Source organism: Periplaneta americana, chromosome 7 (assembly GCF_040183065.1).
Source record: "Periplaneta americana isolate PAMFEO1 chromosome 7, P.americana_PAMFEO1_priV1, whole genome shotgun sequence".
Taxonomy (NCBI): domain Eukaryota; kingdom Metazoa; phylum Arthropoda; class Insecta; order Blattodea; family Blattidae; genus Periplaneta; species Periplaneta americana.
In genome coordinates, this window is record NC_091123.1 from 24,452,870 (window position 1) to 24,469,292 (window position 16,423).

Consider the following 16,423-nt stretch of genomic DNA (forward strand, 5'->3'; position numbering starts at 1 on the left):
TCTGAAACAATATCACCTAAGTGGTAATCTCAAGCAAAATTTCCCTTTCCTGCAGGTAACATGTTTCAGTATAGATAGTCTAAAAATAAAGTACGTTGTAAATATCAGATATTATGAATTGCAGAATTTATTTAGTTTTTACCTTTCACTGAAAGTGTGGCATTTGTTTCTGCAGTGCCTGCGGTATTGGCAGCTCTGCATGTAAATCTGGCAGAATCTTCTGTGAAAGTTTCTTCAATGGTAAGCGTGCAGATTCCCTGATCAAATGTAGTCTGATAATCAGGATTGCTTTGTATCGAGATGCCATCCTTGTACCATATCACTTGAGGCATTGGAAAACCAGTCACTCTGGAAGTAAGAATATTTACCCGAAATTAGAACCTGGATGTTTAAATATTAAAACATAAAGATAGCATAAATGTTCAGATATACTTTTACATATGAACTAAAACCCACTATTTCCAGTGAAGTTGTGTGTCAAATGAATTGTGGTATACTTTTAAATTGAATTTACAACCCAGAGATGAAAAAACTTCTAATTTAACTGTAGAAAAAGGGAATAGTGTAAATTTCGTGACTGTGATATTGAGTTTTGCAAAAAGATAAGGTCTACATATGACTAATTTTATTATGCTACATAGAAAGAGCAGAGGTATAAGAACTACCAAGAATTAAAATAACAGATTATAGTATACTTTTATTACTACTGATTCTGAAAGCAAACTAGAGACAGGACCTACCAATATACTTTCGTTGGCTAGAGTTTAGCATGACAATTGTGGTTAATTCGTTTTAGATATATTTCTTTTTATTAAAAAATGAATATTCATGTTTATAGATTAGTTGTATCTACTTATGAAAATTTTGTCCTTGTTTACTCTGCTCATTTTATTGAAAATTGAAAAATTTTTCAATTGGCGGCATAATTCCTATATAATAATTAATTTCTCTGATGCAAACGTATTTTGAAACATATGGCCTACATCGCCCCATTCGTCACTTAATCTTATACAAAAAACAAATGGATTTTCAGAAAAAAATTAATATTCATGTTTATAGCTTATATCCAAAGAAAATGCACACTATTAGAAGGCATTTATGAAAATTCTTGTATCTTGTTCACTTTATTTATTTTATTCAAAATTTAATAAGTTTTAAACTGAAGAGCATAATTATAAATTATAGTATGTAATAATTAATTTTTCCGATGTAAACATATTTGGAGACATATGATTTATATGGTCCCATTTGTCGCTTTACCTCATATAAAAAAAGAAAAAATCAAGATGGTCGTTCAAGCTGATTTCTAGTAACAAACAACAACACAACCTTGCTCCTATAGCTCCCACATTCTGAATCATGCTAACTACCAAAGTTGCTCCTTAATACAAAAAGTAGGAACAATGTGAAAATTTGTCTGCTAGTCACTGTTCTCAACTGCCATTTTGTATGGTGAATTTCGCATTAGAGGTATCTCCAACTCAGAAATGAAATATTAAATTCTGCTTGGATAGCAGAACTTTATATTTGATGGCACTGAAATCCAACACTAACAACTAATGTTGTTTACGAAACATTTCATTATGCACATTCATTGTACTAAACTTTCCAAAATTTACAGCGCTGTTTCACTTTTACCTGCATTCGAAGGTGAATCTATCGCCCTCTTCAATGGCTGCATCATGCAGAGGCACTGTGAACACGGGTGCTACTGGTTTGGGAGTCTCGTCAATGAACTTGGCTTTCTTTAAAGGAGGACTTGGGGACTTGCGAGATTTCTTGTCTTCCTCAGGTGCAGGAGGCACCGGAATTGCTTCTGCTACTACCACCTGCTAAAATAATAGTAATAATAACAACAGGAATATGAGTACAAAGAAAATGGCACATGGATAAAAGTAAAAATAGTTTCACATCACACATGGAACAGTCTCAACATGGTACATTAAAAACTCTAATATGTGAATATGTAAAAGCTTCCATTGTAGTAGCATGCAGAATTATGAAGAACTTACTCGTATATAGCTAATATAAAACCAAAGCTATATAAAACAATTGATGTAAAGGGGGAGAAAGCAATGATCGATTTTTAGAAGGGGAGTAGATTGGACTTTCCCTATTGGTGATAATTAATAAAGAAATTTACAACGTTTCAGTCAGTTGGGCGGATTTATTTGTTAGTAACCACCTCAGAGAGTAGGATATCCTTCTCATGCTTTTTACTTGAAGAGGAATATAGAGCCAATCTTAGAAACTGAGAACACCAGTGTCAACTGTGATAAATGAATGAAAAGTCCAATATACTACATATCTTCTATATAAAACTAGATCTTTTCAACAGATACGAAGAATTTTGTACGACAGTAGAAAAATACATACAATGAAATACTTGTTTAGTGTACCGAGTTCTATTGAGAACAAAAGTATAAACTGTGATGAATAAATGGATGAGCAGACAGACATGGACAGATGGATTTATTCATTAAGTCTTTCGTCAATAAATGAATACTCCATTGGATAAACAGATAAATGAATATCAAATAAATACCCACGTATTTAACGAATATAAATATGTGAATAGGTAAAAGGTAAAAAAAGGTAAAGGTATCCCCGTAACATGCCATGAAGGCACTTGTGGGGCATGGAGGTAGAGCCCCATGCTTTCCATGACCTCGACACTAGAATGAGGTGGTGTGGTCGGCACCACGCTCTGACCGCCTTTTACCCCCAAGAAAGACCTGGTACTCAATTTTATAGGAGGCTGAGTGAACCTCGGGGCCGTTCTGAAAGTTTGGCAACGAGAAAAAATCCTGTCACCACCTGGGATCGAACCCCGGACCTTCCAGTCCGTAGTCAGCTGCTCTACCAACTGAGCTACCCAGCCGCCCAAAATGTGAATAGGATAATAAATAATTTTAAAAGGCAATAAATCAACAACAGATAATATCTAATAGCTATATTAAAGAATAATGAGTACAATTTTAAATAAATTAAGGAGTATCTAATTTAATAAGGAATTAAATAAATACATTAATATATAAATAATATAATAAATGAGTGAAGAAATAAAAAAAATAACGAATGAAGAAATTAGTTAATAAACATAAGAATAAAGAATAAATAAATAAAAGAATATATTTTTATTAATTTTATTGGGTTATTTTACGACGCTTTTTCAACATCTGGGTTATTTAGCGTCTGAATGAAATGAAGGTGATAATGCCCATGAAATGAGTCCGGGGTCCAGCACCGAAAGTTACCCAGCATTTGCTCGTATTGGGTTGAGGGAAAACCCCGGAAAAAACCTCAACCAAGTAACTTGCCCCGACCGGGATTCGAACCCGGGCCACCTGGTTTCGTAGCCAGACACGCTGACCGTTACTCCACAGGTGTGGACTAAAAGAATACATACATCGATAAATAATAATTAGGAAAACAAATGAATAAATTAAAACAAATACAGGACAAAATAAATTACAGAAATATATCTACGAATATGGCAAGAAAGAGAAGAATGGATAAAATGATGAATGGAAATTAATGTAAATGACAAAAAGCGAAAGTGATGTTACAGTATCAACAGAAGACGTAAGAGGAGAAGCACAAGAAGAAGAAGAAGAAGAAGAAGAAGAAGAAGTGTATTCTGTCAGTAGCAGAACTCACTGTTTGCAAGAAAGGTGCTGCTTCCTGGAGGGCTTTCGCAGCTGCTTCAGCTGCTTTGCGAGCCTCGTCTGCAGCTGATGCAGCAGCTTTAGCAGCAGCAGCCTCCGCTCTCGCTGCAGCCAGACTGGCGTCGACCTCTTCCTGTTCCTGTGTTGTAGAAAATATAGAGAATTATTTCCAATTATTTCAATGCAAAAAGAAAATGAATCTATTGCACGCTATTATTGCCTATTGTTTTGTACAGATGAAATGTTGTTGTTGTTCTCTAATGCCAGGCATTTGACAATGAAGTCATTTGACCTCTTGCACTCCAATATTTTTCAAAGATATTATCATGACCAGCCACTGAAGCACAGATTTTGAGATAAAAACGGCAAGTTGTAGCCGATTTAAGTGAACACCATATTTTAACGTTTTGGTGGCTACTTCATTCACACACAACCCCCAGAATGTCTGGAGGACCACACCAGCTGTTGGTCGATGGGTCCATTGGACCTAGCTGGGAGATCTTGTTGATCACCAGCTTTCCCTCCTTAAGCCACTGGAGGACGATTTTAGTGCCGTAGCAGGTCAGCACTAGGAACAGAAAAGTAGAAAGAGGAGGAAAGAAAGGGAAATGAACCCCTAGGCCTCGAATGCTCTAATGCCGTAGGGGTCGAAGAAAGTAAGAGTTCAGTCAGAGGACTGGATAGCAAAGGGTAAAGAGGGAATTAGGTATTGGTTAGAGGAAAATTATACCAAATTCAGTCATTAACTCATCAAGCTGACCAATGCTAATTGATGTGTAGCCCCTCCCTTTAGTTCAGCTTGTAAAATTATGCTTACTAACAGCTGCACCACGGGAAGGTAGGGATGGGACATTGGGTATTTGTCCAGGTTGGCTCCTTAAAGCCTTCAATGGGAAGGATTAATGGCTCTCCCCCCTGTATACGACAGATAAATCATGAAGACGAGAAGGCAGGTGAGAGTTTTGGCTTTGGTGTTAGTGCCTGAATCAAGAAAGGCATTTGACAAAAAAAAATTATCTACGATTTGTTTTTTATAATTACTATAATACTCGTAGTCATAACTTCTGACCCTTGGTAATACTCACAAACTGTTTGCCAGACTTTAGTAATTAGAATGTAAACACAAAATAAATTATTTTTCTCATCATAATAAATACATATTCGCGAGTGTAGTGACGTACCTTTTTCTGTCTTTCCCTCTCTTCTTCGGCCGCTTTGAGGTTTTTAGCCAAGGTGCTCAGTTCCAGACTGATCACAGTGAATGAGTCCATCATTTCCTTATTCTCATTTAACACCAGAGTCACCTGTTTTGACCGTTCTTCACCTGTTTAAATGAACAGAGCAATGTTAACGAAAAGCAATAAGACAATTAAAATTAGTACTTTAAAAGTGTCGCCAAGATAACATTAAAAATTTAAATACTATTGATAAAGTTTCAGAAGGAGAATGAATGAATTGGGGAATATAGAAGGAGAAACATTTTTAGAAGGTATGCATCCTTGCAAGGGAAACGGGCTGAGAAAAGGTGCCTATGTGAGCTCCAAGCCTGTTGGCCACTTGTCTCACTTCGATTTTCGCCGTTTCATATGATGAAAGGGGAAAGCCGAAAATGGACGTAATCTAATAGCTACCGGTACTACATGAGGGGGGACAAAGCACGACAGAACAGCAACAGAGCAGAAATGCCGAAGATGTTAGAAGCCTGTGCAACAAGTGAAGGAAGAGGCACTGCAGTTCTCGCAAGAGAAAGAATCCAAGCTCTTGCGCTGTGCGAGTAACACTCAATCTATCGCAACTTTCGAATGAATTGTGAATTTAAAACGAAAGATAGCGCCACATTACATAAGAATCATAAAAATATTTTGTGGAAGTACTAGTTGATCTTAATTGTACGTACCATACAATTCAATGGCCAGTCTGGATATCTGTCTAATTCTCTCATCTTGTCGTGTTTCACCAGGCTTAAGGAAGAACTCGACTTCATTCAACAGCTGTGTGGCCTCTTCTGGTAGCTTTACAGTTGTGGATTTTCTAGCAATAGTAAGCAGCAACTTGCTTCCTTCACGGAACCATTCTTCAGCCTAAGAAACAATAATAAAAAAACTTTAGTTCACATGTAACTATAACCAATCAACATGACTGAAATCTTCTTACAATTAACGTGACGCCTGAAAAAAGTACATTACAATTTCATTCTCATGTGCTTATATACAGCAGGCCCATACCAGTTAACTATTAATTGCCTGTAGCTCAAAAACAGTTCTTTCCCCTACTAGTCTTCTTAATAATACATTGTCGTAATTCATTATTATTGGAGGATTAACTGTTATTAATAGCTTATTTCATTCCGTTAATTAAACACACTTAAATCTTACAGAAAATAGTATGCCTATTCATTTACCCTAATTCCATTACACTAATTCCTATATAGGCTCTACACACAATCATAGGGATTTCCTGAAATTCCCCAACACTTTATAGAGGACCTACATACATTTTAAATGACAATATTAACTTTATTTTATATTCATCACTTTTAAGATAAAGTGCCATAACACATGTGTTTTTTTTTTTTTGCCTTCATGCAATTATTCATTCATTAAAGTTTGCAGGTTGTATTCGGTGATTAATCAAACCAATACTTTGCAAAGTGTAGAAAAAGTTGTCACTAACTCTCACGCATTACTACTGTTGCATTGAACTTAAAAGTCAATAAATAAAAAAAATTGGGTATCCTGAACTTTACATAAATTTGAAGATTGTACTTTCAAATTCTTTAATGGAGGAATATCCACATTTGCTATGTTTATGCATGTAAAATTTTGCAATAAATTCCTTTAACATTAAAAATGTTAAATCCCTCTACTCAGAAAACACCTGGTTTAATGAAGGTAACATATTTGATCATACTCTCAAAGAAATGTGTTTTATAAAACAGTTTTGTACATATTTCTGCGCGTCTTTATAACTGTGTCGCTATGTATACCATACCTCTTCCACTAAGCGGAAGTATTCTATGCTGAGATCAATCAGGCGACGGCTCTCCACGACCTGGTTACGAAATGCAGTCCATCGAGATTGCAGAAGCTTCAGCTCTCGCTCTATGTGTGATGACGACACATGTTCTGAAGATAGCATCTGCTCAGCTGTGCTTACAAACGTCTTGATGCGGAGCTCTAGCAGCTGTTCAACAACAAAATATATTCTCCTTTAATCATAAACAGATTAAGAGAAAACTCGACTACCTCTCCAATTAAAACATAGGATTTAGCTCTCGGAAGAAATTAATACTTTAAATAAGATATAAACTGTAGAAATGAATTTTTTATAATCAATAAAAATAGATCAATAAACTACAAATAAAGTAGTTAATTCTCGCCATTTTGGGTTTTCTAGACCCGTTGAGATGTTTAATTTAAGAAAGAAAGAAAATTAGTTAATAATGGAGTTCGACAAGGTTGTCCACTATCACCAACTTTATTTAATATTTATATAAATCAAATTATTTTAAAATGGAACCAAATCTACACATCAGGAATCAAAATAACCAGTGCTCTAACATTAAATACCTTACTCTATGCCGATGATCAAGTCATAATTTCCAATTCAGAGGATAATTTACAAAGAGGATTGTATACATTAAATAAAATATTAAAAGATTTTGGGATGGAAATTTCAGCACAAAAATCAAAAGTAATGGCATTTTTAGGACAAGACCCAGTCAGAAGTAAGATAATACACAATAACCAATGCCTCGAACAAGTGCAAAATTTCAATTATCTGGGTTGTGAAATATCTTATCAAAATGAAAAAGATGTGAACAAGAAAAATACCAAATTTACACAAATTCTAGGAATAATAAACAATGCATTAAAAGCTAAATTAGTACAAAAATCTACAAGAATAAAAATATATAATACACTAGCATTACCCACCCTTTTATACGGAAGTGAGATTTGGTCATTAAAGAAAAAAGACGTGAACAGAATCAAAGCAATGGAAATGAAATTTTTGAGGAGGACAGCAGGATATACTCTTTTAGACCGAAAAAGGAATGAAGAAATTTTAGAACAATTAGAAGTAGAGTCAGTAGAAGAAAAAATCAGCAGATACAAATTCAATTGGCTAGATCATGTAAGAAGAATGGAAAATTCAAGAATCCCAAAAATTATGATGCAGTATAAACCTGGTTGTCAAACTTGGACTCTCACTCTGAGAGAGGAACATAGGTTCAGGGTGTTTGAGAATAAGGTGCTTAGGAAAATATTTGGGGCTAAGCGGGATGAAGTTACAGGAGAATGGAGAAAGTTACACAACACAGAACTGCACGCATTGTATTCTTCACCTGACATAATTAGGAACATTAAATCCAGACGTTTGAGATGGGCAGGGCATGTAGCACGTATGGGCGAATCCAGAAATGCATATAGAGTGTTAGTTGGGAGACCGGGGGGAAAAAGACCTTTAGGGAGGCCGAGACGTAGATGGGAGGATAATATTAAAATGGATTTGAGGGAGGTGGGGTATGATGATAGAGACTGGATTAATCTTGCACATGATAGGGACCGCTGGCGGGCTTATGTGAGAGCAGCAATGAACCTTCGGGTTCCTTAAAAGCCATTTGTAAGTAAGTATAAACCTAGAGGACATCGTCGACCGGGAAGACCTTTAAGAAGACTGCTAGATGGGGCCGAAACAGGTCTACAGAGGCCTAATTCGTGAAGGATGATAATGATGATGATGATGTTTAAGGGTATGCGAAATTGACAATGACCTAGTACATTGAATTGATCTGTTGAGCGAACTCTTTTTAGAAGCTTCAGTTATTTTGATCTGTGGTGCTGTAAGTGACCAAATTTCTGTTTCATACAAGAGAAGAGGCGACACCAATGTCTTACAAGCTTTTAAGGTTACCTATGTATTGAAGGCTCCATAAAATAAAATAAAAAAATTCTGGCAATTCGGAGAAGAAAATACAACAATAAGGCTTTGAAACATCTTAATAATAATTCAATCTATCATGAACTCAGTCATTCATCTCATGTTCTCCCTTGTTATTTAACCAATTATTCACTATCACCAAATCATAATCCCACAGTCTCTGGCTAGATTTTATAATATATAAGCAATTTTAAAGAAGGAATATGACTTACAGTATTGATTTTTCACGAATATACAGTAATGCAATTTCTTAATACAGCAAAACTTCATTTATACGTGTTATGGATGCCTGAAGAAAAAAACGTGTGAGAAAATCGTATAACTGAAATGGCATTTAATAACATCTGAAATAACATTTCAAGACTATATGGGAAGAACGAGTTACATCAGTTTAGTAAAGTTTTCACAAGGGAAACTGAGAACATCATCTTAGCTGCTTAGAACCAAAGCTGGCTGATACATTACATTTCAAACTCCAATATAGAACATTTTACGAAATTAAGTCATTTATTTTGGACTGTTTGCTTTTGTTTGCTCCCAAGAAAAAAAACATGCCCTCAATTTGTAATAACTGTTTTTTCAGATACATCATGATATGTTAACGAAGCATTTCATTGTTTCTAAAGCAGTAACAGCGTCATCAAAAGACATTAAATTGTTGGAGGCTGGTTCATCATCTTTATCATCATCGTCTTCTTCCTCGCACAATTCCTGCTGAATACCTTCAACAATTTCGGAGATTGTCATGGCTTCAGTGATAAACCGGATTTCAAGCAAAAGTATAAATAATATTTTGTATCCTCCAGGGTTTAAAATACAATAGTATACTGATATGTGTAAAAAACGAATAAACGAAGAAAGTGTATCCGGAATAAATTACTATGGAAAGTATAGGAATTTTGCATGGGATCTCAGGAAAACCAGTAAGTGTCAAAATGCATAAGTGCGAAACGTACACAATAAGTTTTACTGTTTGATGTTAAGTGCTAAATATAATGTCTGTAATATGCTCCAATGTCAGATTTACTTACCTCAATTGTTTTTTCGAAGTACACAAAAGCCAGAGAAGTTGCCTTAGCGCTTGCCAGTGACTCTCCATACTGTCCTCGAATAGCAGAGAGTTGCGTGCTGAGATCACTGAGAGAGGAATTGATCTGGTGAAGATCTGAGTCGAAATGGCACAGCTGCTGATGTTGCTCCAGCTGGATCTTTCGTTCTGTCCACGCCACATCCCAGGCAAGACGCTTCTCTTCCAGCAGAATTGTTACTCTCTCGATGTCATGTCGAGCTGCCAGTTCGGGTTCCTAAACAAATTCAAATTACATAATTCATGCACCAGGACAAAAATATACGAACAACTTACTCGATGGAGATAAAAGAGAAAGGGTGAATTATACACAGGATTGTAACGTTCTTGCAATGACTCACGTGACTGACTGGAATATTTATATGAGCTCCAAGACCATAGGCCATTAGTCTCGCTTCGGAATTCAAGTTCAAATAGAAAGACTTAAAATTTTCAAATGAAAAGAACCTTACGAAACCATATAAAAGCGAAGTGAACAACAATGCTCCTTAGAAAATTCCGTGTTTTTGTTAGAATTAATCCTTCCCCTTCAAGTTTATGGTCATTCAATTTAAAAATAAAATGATTCATAATACTATGAACTAAGTATAGACGATAATTTTGCGATACTATATTCCATTGTATGAAAACTACCTCACATGGTTGGTTCAATGTCAAGATTATTCTGTGAAGAACTTCAACGCCGCCTAACCTGTTGTCTTATCCTGGCAATGATCTGCTCGCTCTCATTTTGAGTAAACTTGAATAACTCCAGCACAGCCTGTCGAGAAGCTTCATGTTCTTTCAGTAGTAGCTCCACTTCAGCAACTGCACTTGGAAGACGGGTCATCTGATACTGAGACTGAAGGTTTTCTATTGTCTTCTCAAGCTGCAATACAAATTTTCATTATTAAATTATAGGCTATTAATTATAAGAAGTATATTATATATACGAGCACATTTAAAGTAAATAATATCAAAGAAAGAATTGTTCATAAAACTATTGACAAATAAATGTTATATGAGTATATGGACGTCTTCCAACACGTAGGCCTACACATAAAAATCAATATTTCGGACTATTATAAGCTTCACAAGGTGTGTATTCCTCTACAACTCTCGACCAAACTTCCTATTATAAAGGAAAATAAGAAAATGTCGCTTATTTTTCTCTTCTCACAAGAGGTTCTAGTCTATAAAATTTGTGGGAAAATCAAAATGTCATTTTTTAAAAATAATATTATAAAAATAATTAATCAGTGTGACGAAAATAACAATATTTTAGTGTACGTCCGTTGATGTGACATAAGTCGCAGGTTCGATTCCCGCTCGAGGTTGTGAAATTTTTCTTTCATACCATGGCATGATTGTGACTATAATAGTATTTAATTCAATATTTTAGTCTTATACATTTCATCTGTTTTGCGACAATTCATTTCTTTATTAGGTCAAAAATCATATTCCTGTGCATAGTTTATTTTCGTGACATCATTTATTTTTACAAAACACATTCATTATGCACTCAAGTATGGAGACAGGACTTTCATTTTCTGTATTGTATATACGTCAGCCATTTTTATTTACTAATCTGAACATCTTATTCAATACTGTTTTCGCATTTAGCAGGGCAGCAGCAAAAAATACTCAAGATAAAAACTGAAAAACTGCGTTAAGACTCACTTTCGTTTTTATGTAACACTTCTCCACTCTCCCTCTTTCCTCAACTATCATCCTACATGCAAAAATTTATTATTGAATCCTATATTTCTCATAGTTCACCGTTCCCAAATAAAATTTTAACCAATTAAAAGCAATTGTACTAACCTCGGCCAAGTTCTTGAAGAATGAAATTAACATCTGCAGCAGTACCTGGTAGTCCGTTATGATCACTTGTAACTTATTGTGTAATTCCATCAAACTTTCGACAATAGCTTCCTTTTGTCCATGAGTATCTCCTGTACAAATTAAACAACTTTATTATTACAATTTTAAGATTTAATTTTTACGCTAAAATAAATATAAGGCACAACAATAAATATACAACCATTAAAATAATTTCTAGATTACATTGGTCAATGAAAAACAACTGTCTTATTCCACAGTTCCTACAATCATTACATCCCGCTTTATTTTAGACAATAAACAAATGACTAAATAAATGAAACTCTACATATAAATTAACAAGTAATTAATATAGAAATAATAAAATTACAGAGTACATAACGAAATAGATAAATAAATAAATTAATATTATTAAGTAACTAGCCGTACCCGTGCGCCCCGCTGCACCTGTTAGAAATAAATATAAAGTAATTACATAATTCAAATAGGACGGTTGATCCAGGGAACAACTTTTACAACAGCGCAAGATAATCTGCTTCGCTCATTACCCAATTTTTTTTGCACTGCATTTATTGCATATATATGTTATGTATTTTAACACGATTAAATTGAGCATCGTCAAAATTTGAATTATAAAATAATGGATTGCTAAGCTAACGTACTATTACTGCATACTAAACCAATACACTCTCGTTGTTCGTTAATTCTCTGAGATTAAAATGAATGTACATAAATATTATTTTAAGAAATACAGAAAACGAATGTACAAAATAGCCTATCAAATTTTCTGTGCATAAGAAGCTATTTTAATCTTACCTGTCCTTGATTTATTCAGACGTTACTGTAATAATATTATAGCATTATGTCCATCTAGAGAAACTACACTTTCCAATGGTGAAATAATAATTAATTATACAAATCGGTTAATACACAGAAACATTCTCTGTAGGCTATGTTTAATAGATTTCGATTGTTGATGTCCAAGGCCCCTGTTTCGATTGTTGTTGTCCAAGGCCCCTTATAGACGAAGTCATTTGTTCTTAATTCATTGCACCGTCTTAGATGGCGTTATTTTAATTTTAAAACTCATTTATCTCATTAAATATCAGTCCTATCAAAATTGTTCATGGAATAAAACCTATCGCAAATTATTTTTAAAGAAACTTTTGCTATGTAACACTTTTCACAAAAATCAATAATAAGCGAGATATTTCGATTTATTTAATTCAGGCTCCCTTATAACACCCCTTTTAAATAAGGTATTTTGAATGCCATATAGCCTAAAATCTAAGTTACATCGAACTTAATTTATATTCCAATTTTCATATAAATCGGTTCAGCCATTATCGCGTGAAAAGGTAACAAACATACAGACAGACATACAAACAAAAATTTCAAAAATGCGATTTTCGGTTTCAGGTGGTTAATTATATATGTTAGGACCAATTATTTTTGGAAAATCGAAAATTACCAGAAAAATTTCGGCTACAGATTTATTATTAGTATAGATTAGAATAAATAATTATATGACTAAGTTAACAAAGAAATTAATAAATATACAAATAATTAATTAAACTATATATATATATATATATATATATATATATATATATATATATATACACGACGACATAAACGGATGTCAATCAAGTAACAAAATAATTATTAAATAATACAGTATAGGCCTACGAATAAATAAATACTGCATTGGATAATATATTTATAAATATACAAGTGTGTTGTTTGCTAATGCTCTTGGCTTTGAATGTCCTCCATTTGTCGTCTTGCATCCCAATAATATTTCTCTAACTGAGAATTTTCATTTGCGCCAATTTTTTTATGACTCGCACTTATAATTAAATACTAAAATAAATATAAATACATCAATAAATAAATTAAATAGTAAATAAAAGTGCAAATGAATACATCAATAAATAATTATACTATTAATCAATCAATAAAAAGTGCATTAATATCAGGAAATGTATGAATGAATGAGCAATAATACATACCGTACTTTATTTTATTACATATCTTCATTAGACAATTAAGTTTAAATCATTCATCTGTGCACAAAAGGTAAGAAGAGGCCTAATTATTATAAATAAAATAAAAACAAGTTTTCTATGTAGGAACTTAATTTACAGAAAAGTCCACTTTTCCTAGCAAACATAACTCACCTTTCTGAGCAAGAGTTTCTGCAGTTTTAATTCGGAGTTCCACTTCTGTCTGAGCTCTCTTCACTTCTGGCAAGACAATTTGCAGTTTCTCTTCTAATTCTCTGGCAATTGCTTTTGAGGATTTTGTATCACTGGTCAACACTGGGTACAGCTGTTCATCCAACTTGGATACCCAGTCAACAGTCTGGAAAAGCAATATCACAGCATTTGTGTTCAGAAACACTAAGTGTTGTCTACAATTGGTCATTTAACTATGCTGTATCAACTGTTCGGTTATTTGGCATTGTTGAATTGGTGATAGCGAGATGGGATTTTGGCGATGGAAGTCGTGGTTGAAGGAAATCTCGGGAAAACCCAAATTCCATTCTCAAACATGCATTCTGTTAACTTTCGTTGTGTAAAAAAAAAAAAAGGTATCTTCGTAACATGCCATGAAGGCACTTGGGGGGCATGGAGGTAGAGCCCCATGCTTTCCATGACCTCGGCACTAGAACGAGGTGGTGTGGTCGGCACCACGCTCTGACCGCCTTTTACCCCCGGGAACGACCCGGTACTCAATTTTATAGGAGGCTGAGTGAACCTTGGGGCCGTTCTGAAAGTATGGCAACGAGAAAAAATCCTGTCACCACCTGGGATCGAACCCCGGACCTTTCAGTCCATAGCCAGCTGCTCTACCAACTGAGCTACCCGGCCACCAACTTTCGTTGTGTACCCAGATTATATAGATGCAATCCCATATTATCTAGACAAGCATTCCAAGAGATTCTCCACTCATAACTTTGCACACTTCGCAAAAATGTTATGAATATAGTAATGGAATGGCAAGTGGCAGCTATGATGTTGGCGCCTATCATGGGAAAACGGGAGAGCACCGAGAAAAATTCCAACTGCGACCTTGGCTGCTGCAAGTGTCACTGTGGGTTTTAGTGAATAATCAAAGATCTGACCATATCTCAAATCTGGACCACTTGTGGGACAGAGTGATGATCTAGCTCTCGACAATACAACCACCGTCGGGACAAGACATATAAATATATAGAGGGATGGAAAAAAAGAGAGACGGACAGACAGACTGACATACACATACAGACAGAGATAGATAGAAGATATTATGCTAATGCTGAGAAGTAGATGGACGAGCACAGAAAGAAAAAGAGAGAGATAAACACACACAGACACTATTTTAAATCCAGTTATTATCGCAAAAGAAAATGCAGCTTTTTTAATAAATATGAATTTCAAACATCGGGAAATCGATAAAATTAAATATTCTTAACGTTAAACATTATGCACTTGACATTCAAGAAATTTAGTCATACTTTCTGTTGCTATGATAATGTTATTAATTACAATAAGCCTTAGATTACTGAAAACGTGAAACGTCTATGCTTTTGACATTCAAGAAATCTGGTCACACTCTCTGTTAATACGGTGACGTTAATTACAGTAGGTCTTGAATGACTGGAATTATGACGTGTTTGAAACAAAGAAGTTTCGAATCCATCCGCTGGGATGCAATATAAAGGGGAAACAAGTGAAAGTGACATCATAATGAATTCATTATCATTCGTACACAAAATAAATGGGAGTGATTAATAAATCCGGGAGTATAAGACAGAAATAGTTAATTTAACACAGCATAATTCTAAAGTAGGCCTATTTAACAGTTTTTTTTAATTTCCAAATGAATTCAATTCTCTGTAATGATATATTATTATTCATTATAATTTCAAACAACTCATTGACGTCATATTGGTGTGTGAATCGTTTCGACTATCAATTGCATTGTTGTCTCGAGACTAAGCCTCATGGAATGAGGAAACAAATATGAAATAATTAATGAGAAGGCTCTGCAGTGTTATATTTAAATGCGTGGAGAATATAAAAAAAGAAAAGAAAAGAAATATCAAAGTTGTATTTAAAATCCCAAACATCCTTATAATTCCAACAATGCTCATAATAACAATCACGAACAGCATAAATGTTTCACGCAATTATTAGGGTTTCGATGGCCTTCTCGTCACTTTTTAGATATAAAATAATTATTGTCTATTTCGATAGTCGAAACCTTTGACGACTTATGTTTTCACTATTGTAAGGATTTTATACCAACACTAGAAGTTCACGTGGTCTCACTGATGATATGGTGACAGCGCTGGTCAAGGCCATCACTTATGACGTCACAGGCAAAACAAACGTAGGCTAGTAGTTATGCACTAGTGACATATCTCCCAGTGCTTATGAAAGGAAGATAGATTTTCAGTTTCCTGCCGGAAATAGAACCCACATCTACTGGATATGAGTGACAAATTAGGGTATATACGAAAATATGTAAACTTACGTAAGATTTTTGACAAATGAGAGCATATATAGTCCGACCATCGGATCTATGCCCCTGTAAGATATGCGAACTGAACCTTAATTCCTTTTCAGCCTCGGCAATTCATTTCTCTCCCTGTATTCCTATTTCTCTCTTTTCTATCCCTCTCTCTTTCTCTCCCCCACTACTCACAATTTTGAGCCTTCTTGCGGGACAGTTTATTTGCACTTGCAGTCCAGTGTTGTCAACTCAACATGAATACTGAAGCACGGAGCGGTGAAAGAAATATTATTAAGCAAGTAATAGCATTTTGCATAAGTCAATCAGCATCATTAAACCTACTTAAGCTTAAATTAAATTATGAAGAAGTAATAGTTAACCTTACATTATTATAAGCAATATTCAA

At 34.6% G+C, this 16,423-nt stretch overlaps 1 protein-coding gene across 16 annotated transcripts in view; it reads right to left on the reverse strand.

Moving 5' to 3' along the window:
• The window catches only part of sls (sallimus), a 959,631-nt gene that overhangs the window by 545,127 nt on the left and 398,081 nt on the right, over window positions 1–16,423 (reverse strand). For 15 of the 16 annotated variants that reach the window (XM_069830438.1, XM_069830435.1, XM_069830449.1 and 12 more), the window contains 10 exons: window positions 13,698–13,881; window positions 11,500–11,630; window positions 10,388–10,564; window positions 9,641–9,913; window positions 6,660–6,851; window positions 5,566–5,749; window positions 4,850–4,992; window positions 3,661–3,807; window positions 1,639–1,832; window positions 143–348 (listed from right to left, as the gene is read on the reverse strand). In XM_069830438.1, coding sequence (XP_069686539.1) covers window positions 143–348; window positions 1,639–1,832; window positions 3,661–3,807; window positions 4,850–4,992; window positions 5,566–5,749; window positions 6,660–6,851; window positions 9,641–9,913; window positions 10,388–10,564; window positions 11,500–11,630; window positions 13,698–13,881 — 1,831 coding nt within the window. The remainder of the gene's footprint in view (window positions 1–142; window positions 349–1,638; window positions 1,833–3,660; window positions 3,808–4,849; window positions 4,993–5,565; window positions 5,750–6,659; window positions 6,852–9,640; window positions 9,914–10,387; window positions 10,565–11,499; window positions 11,631–13,697; window positions 13,882–16,423) is intronic. The other variant, XM_069830434.1, reaches the window with a different exon arrangement.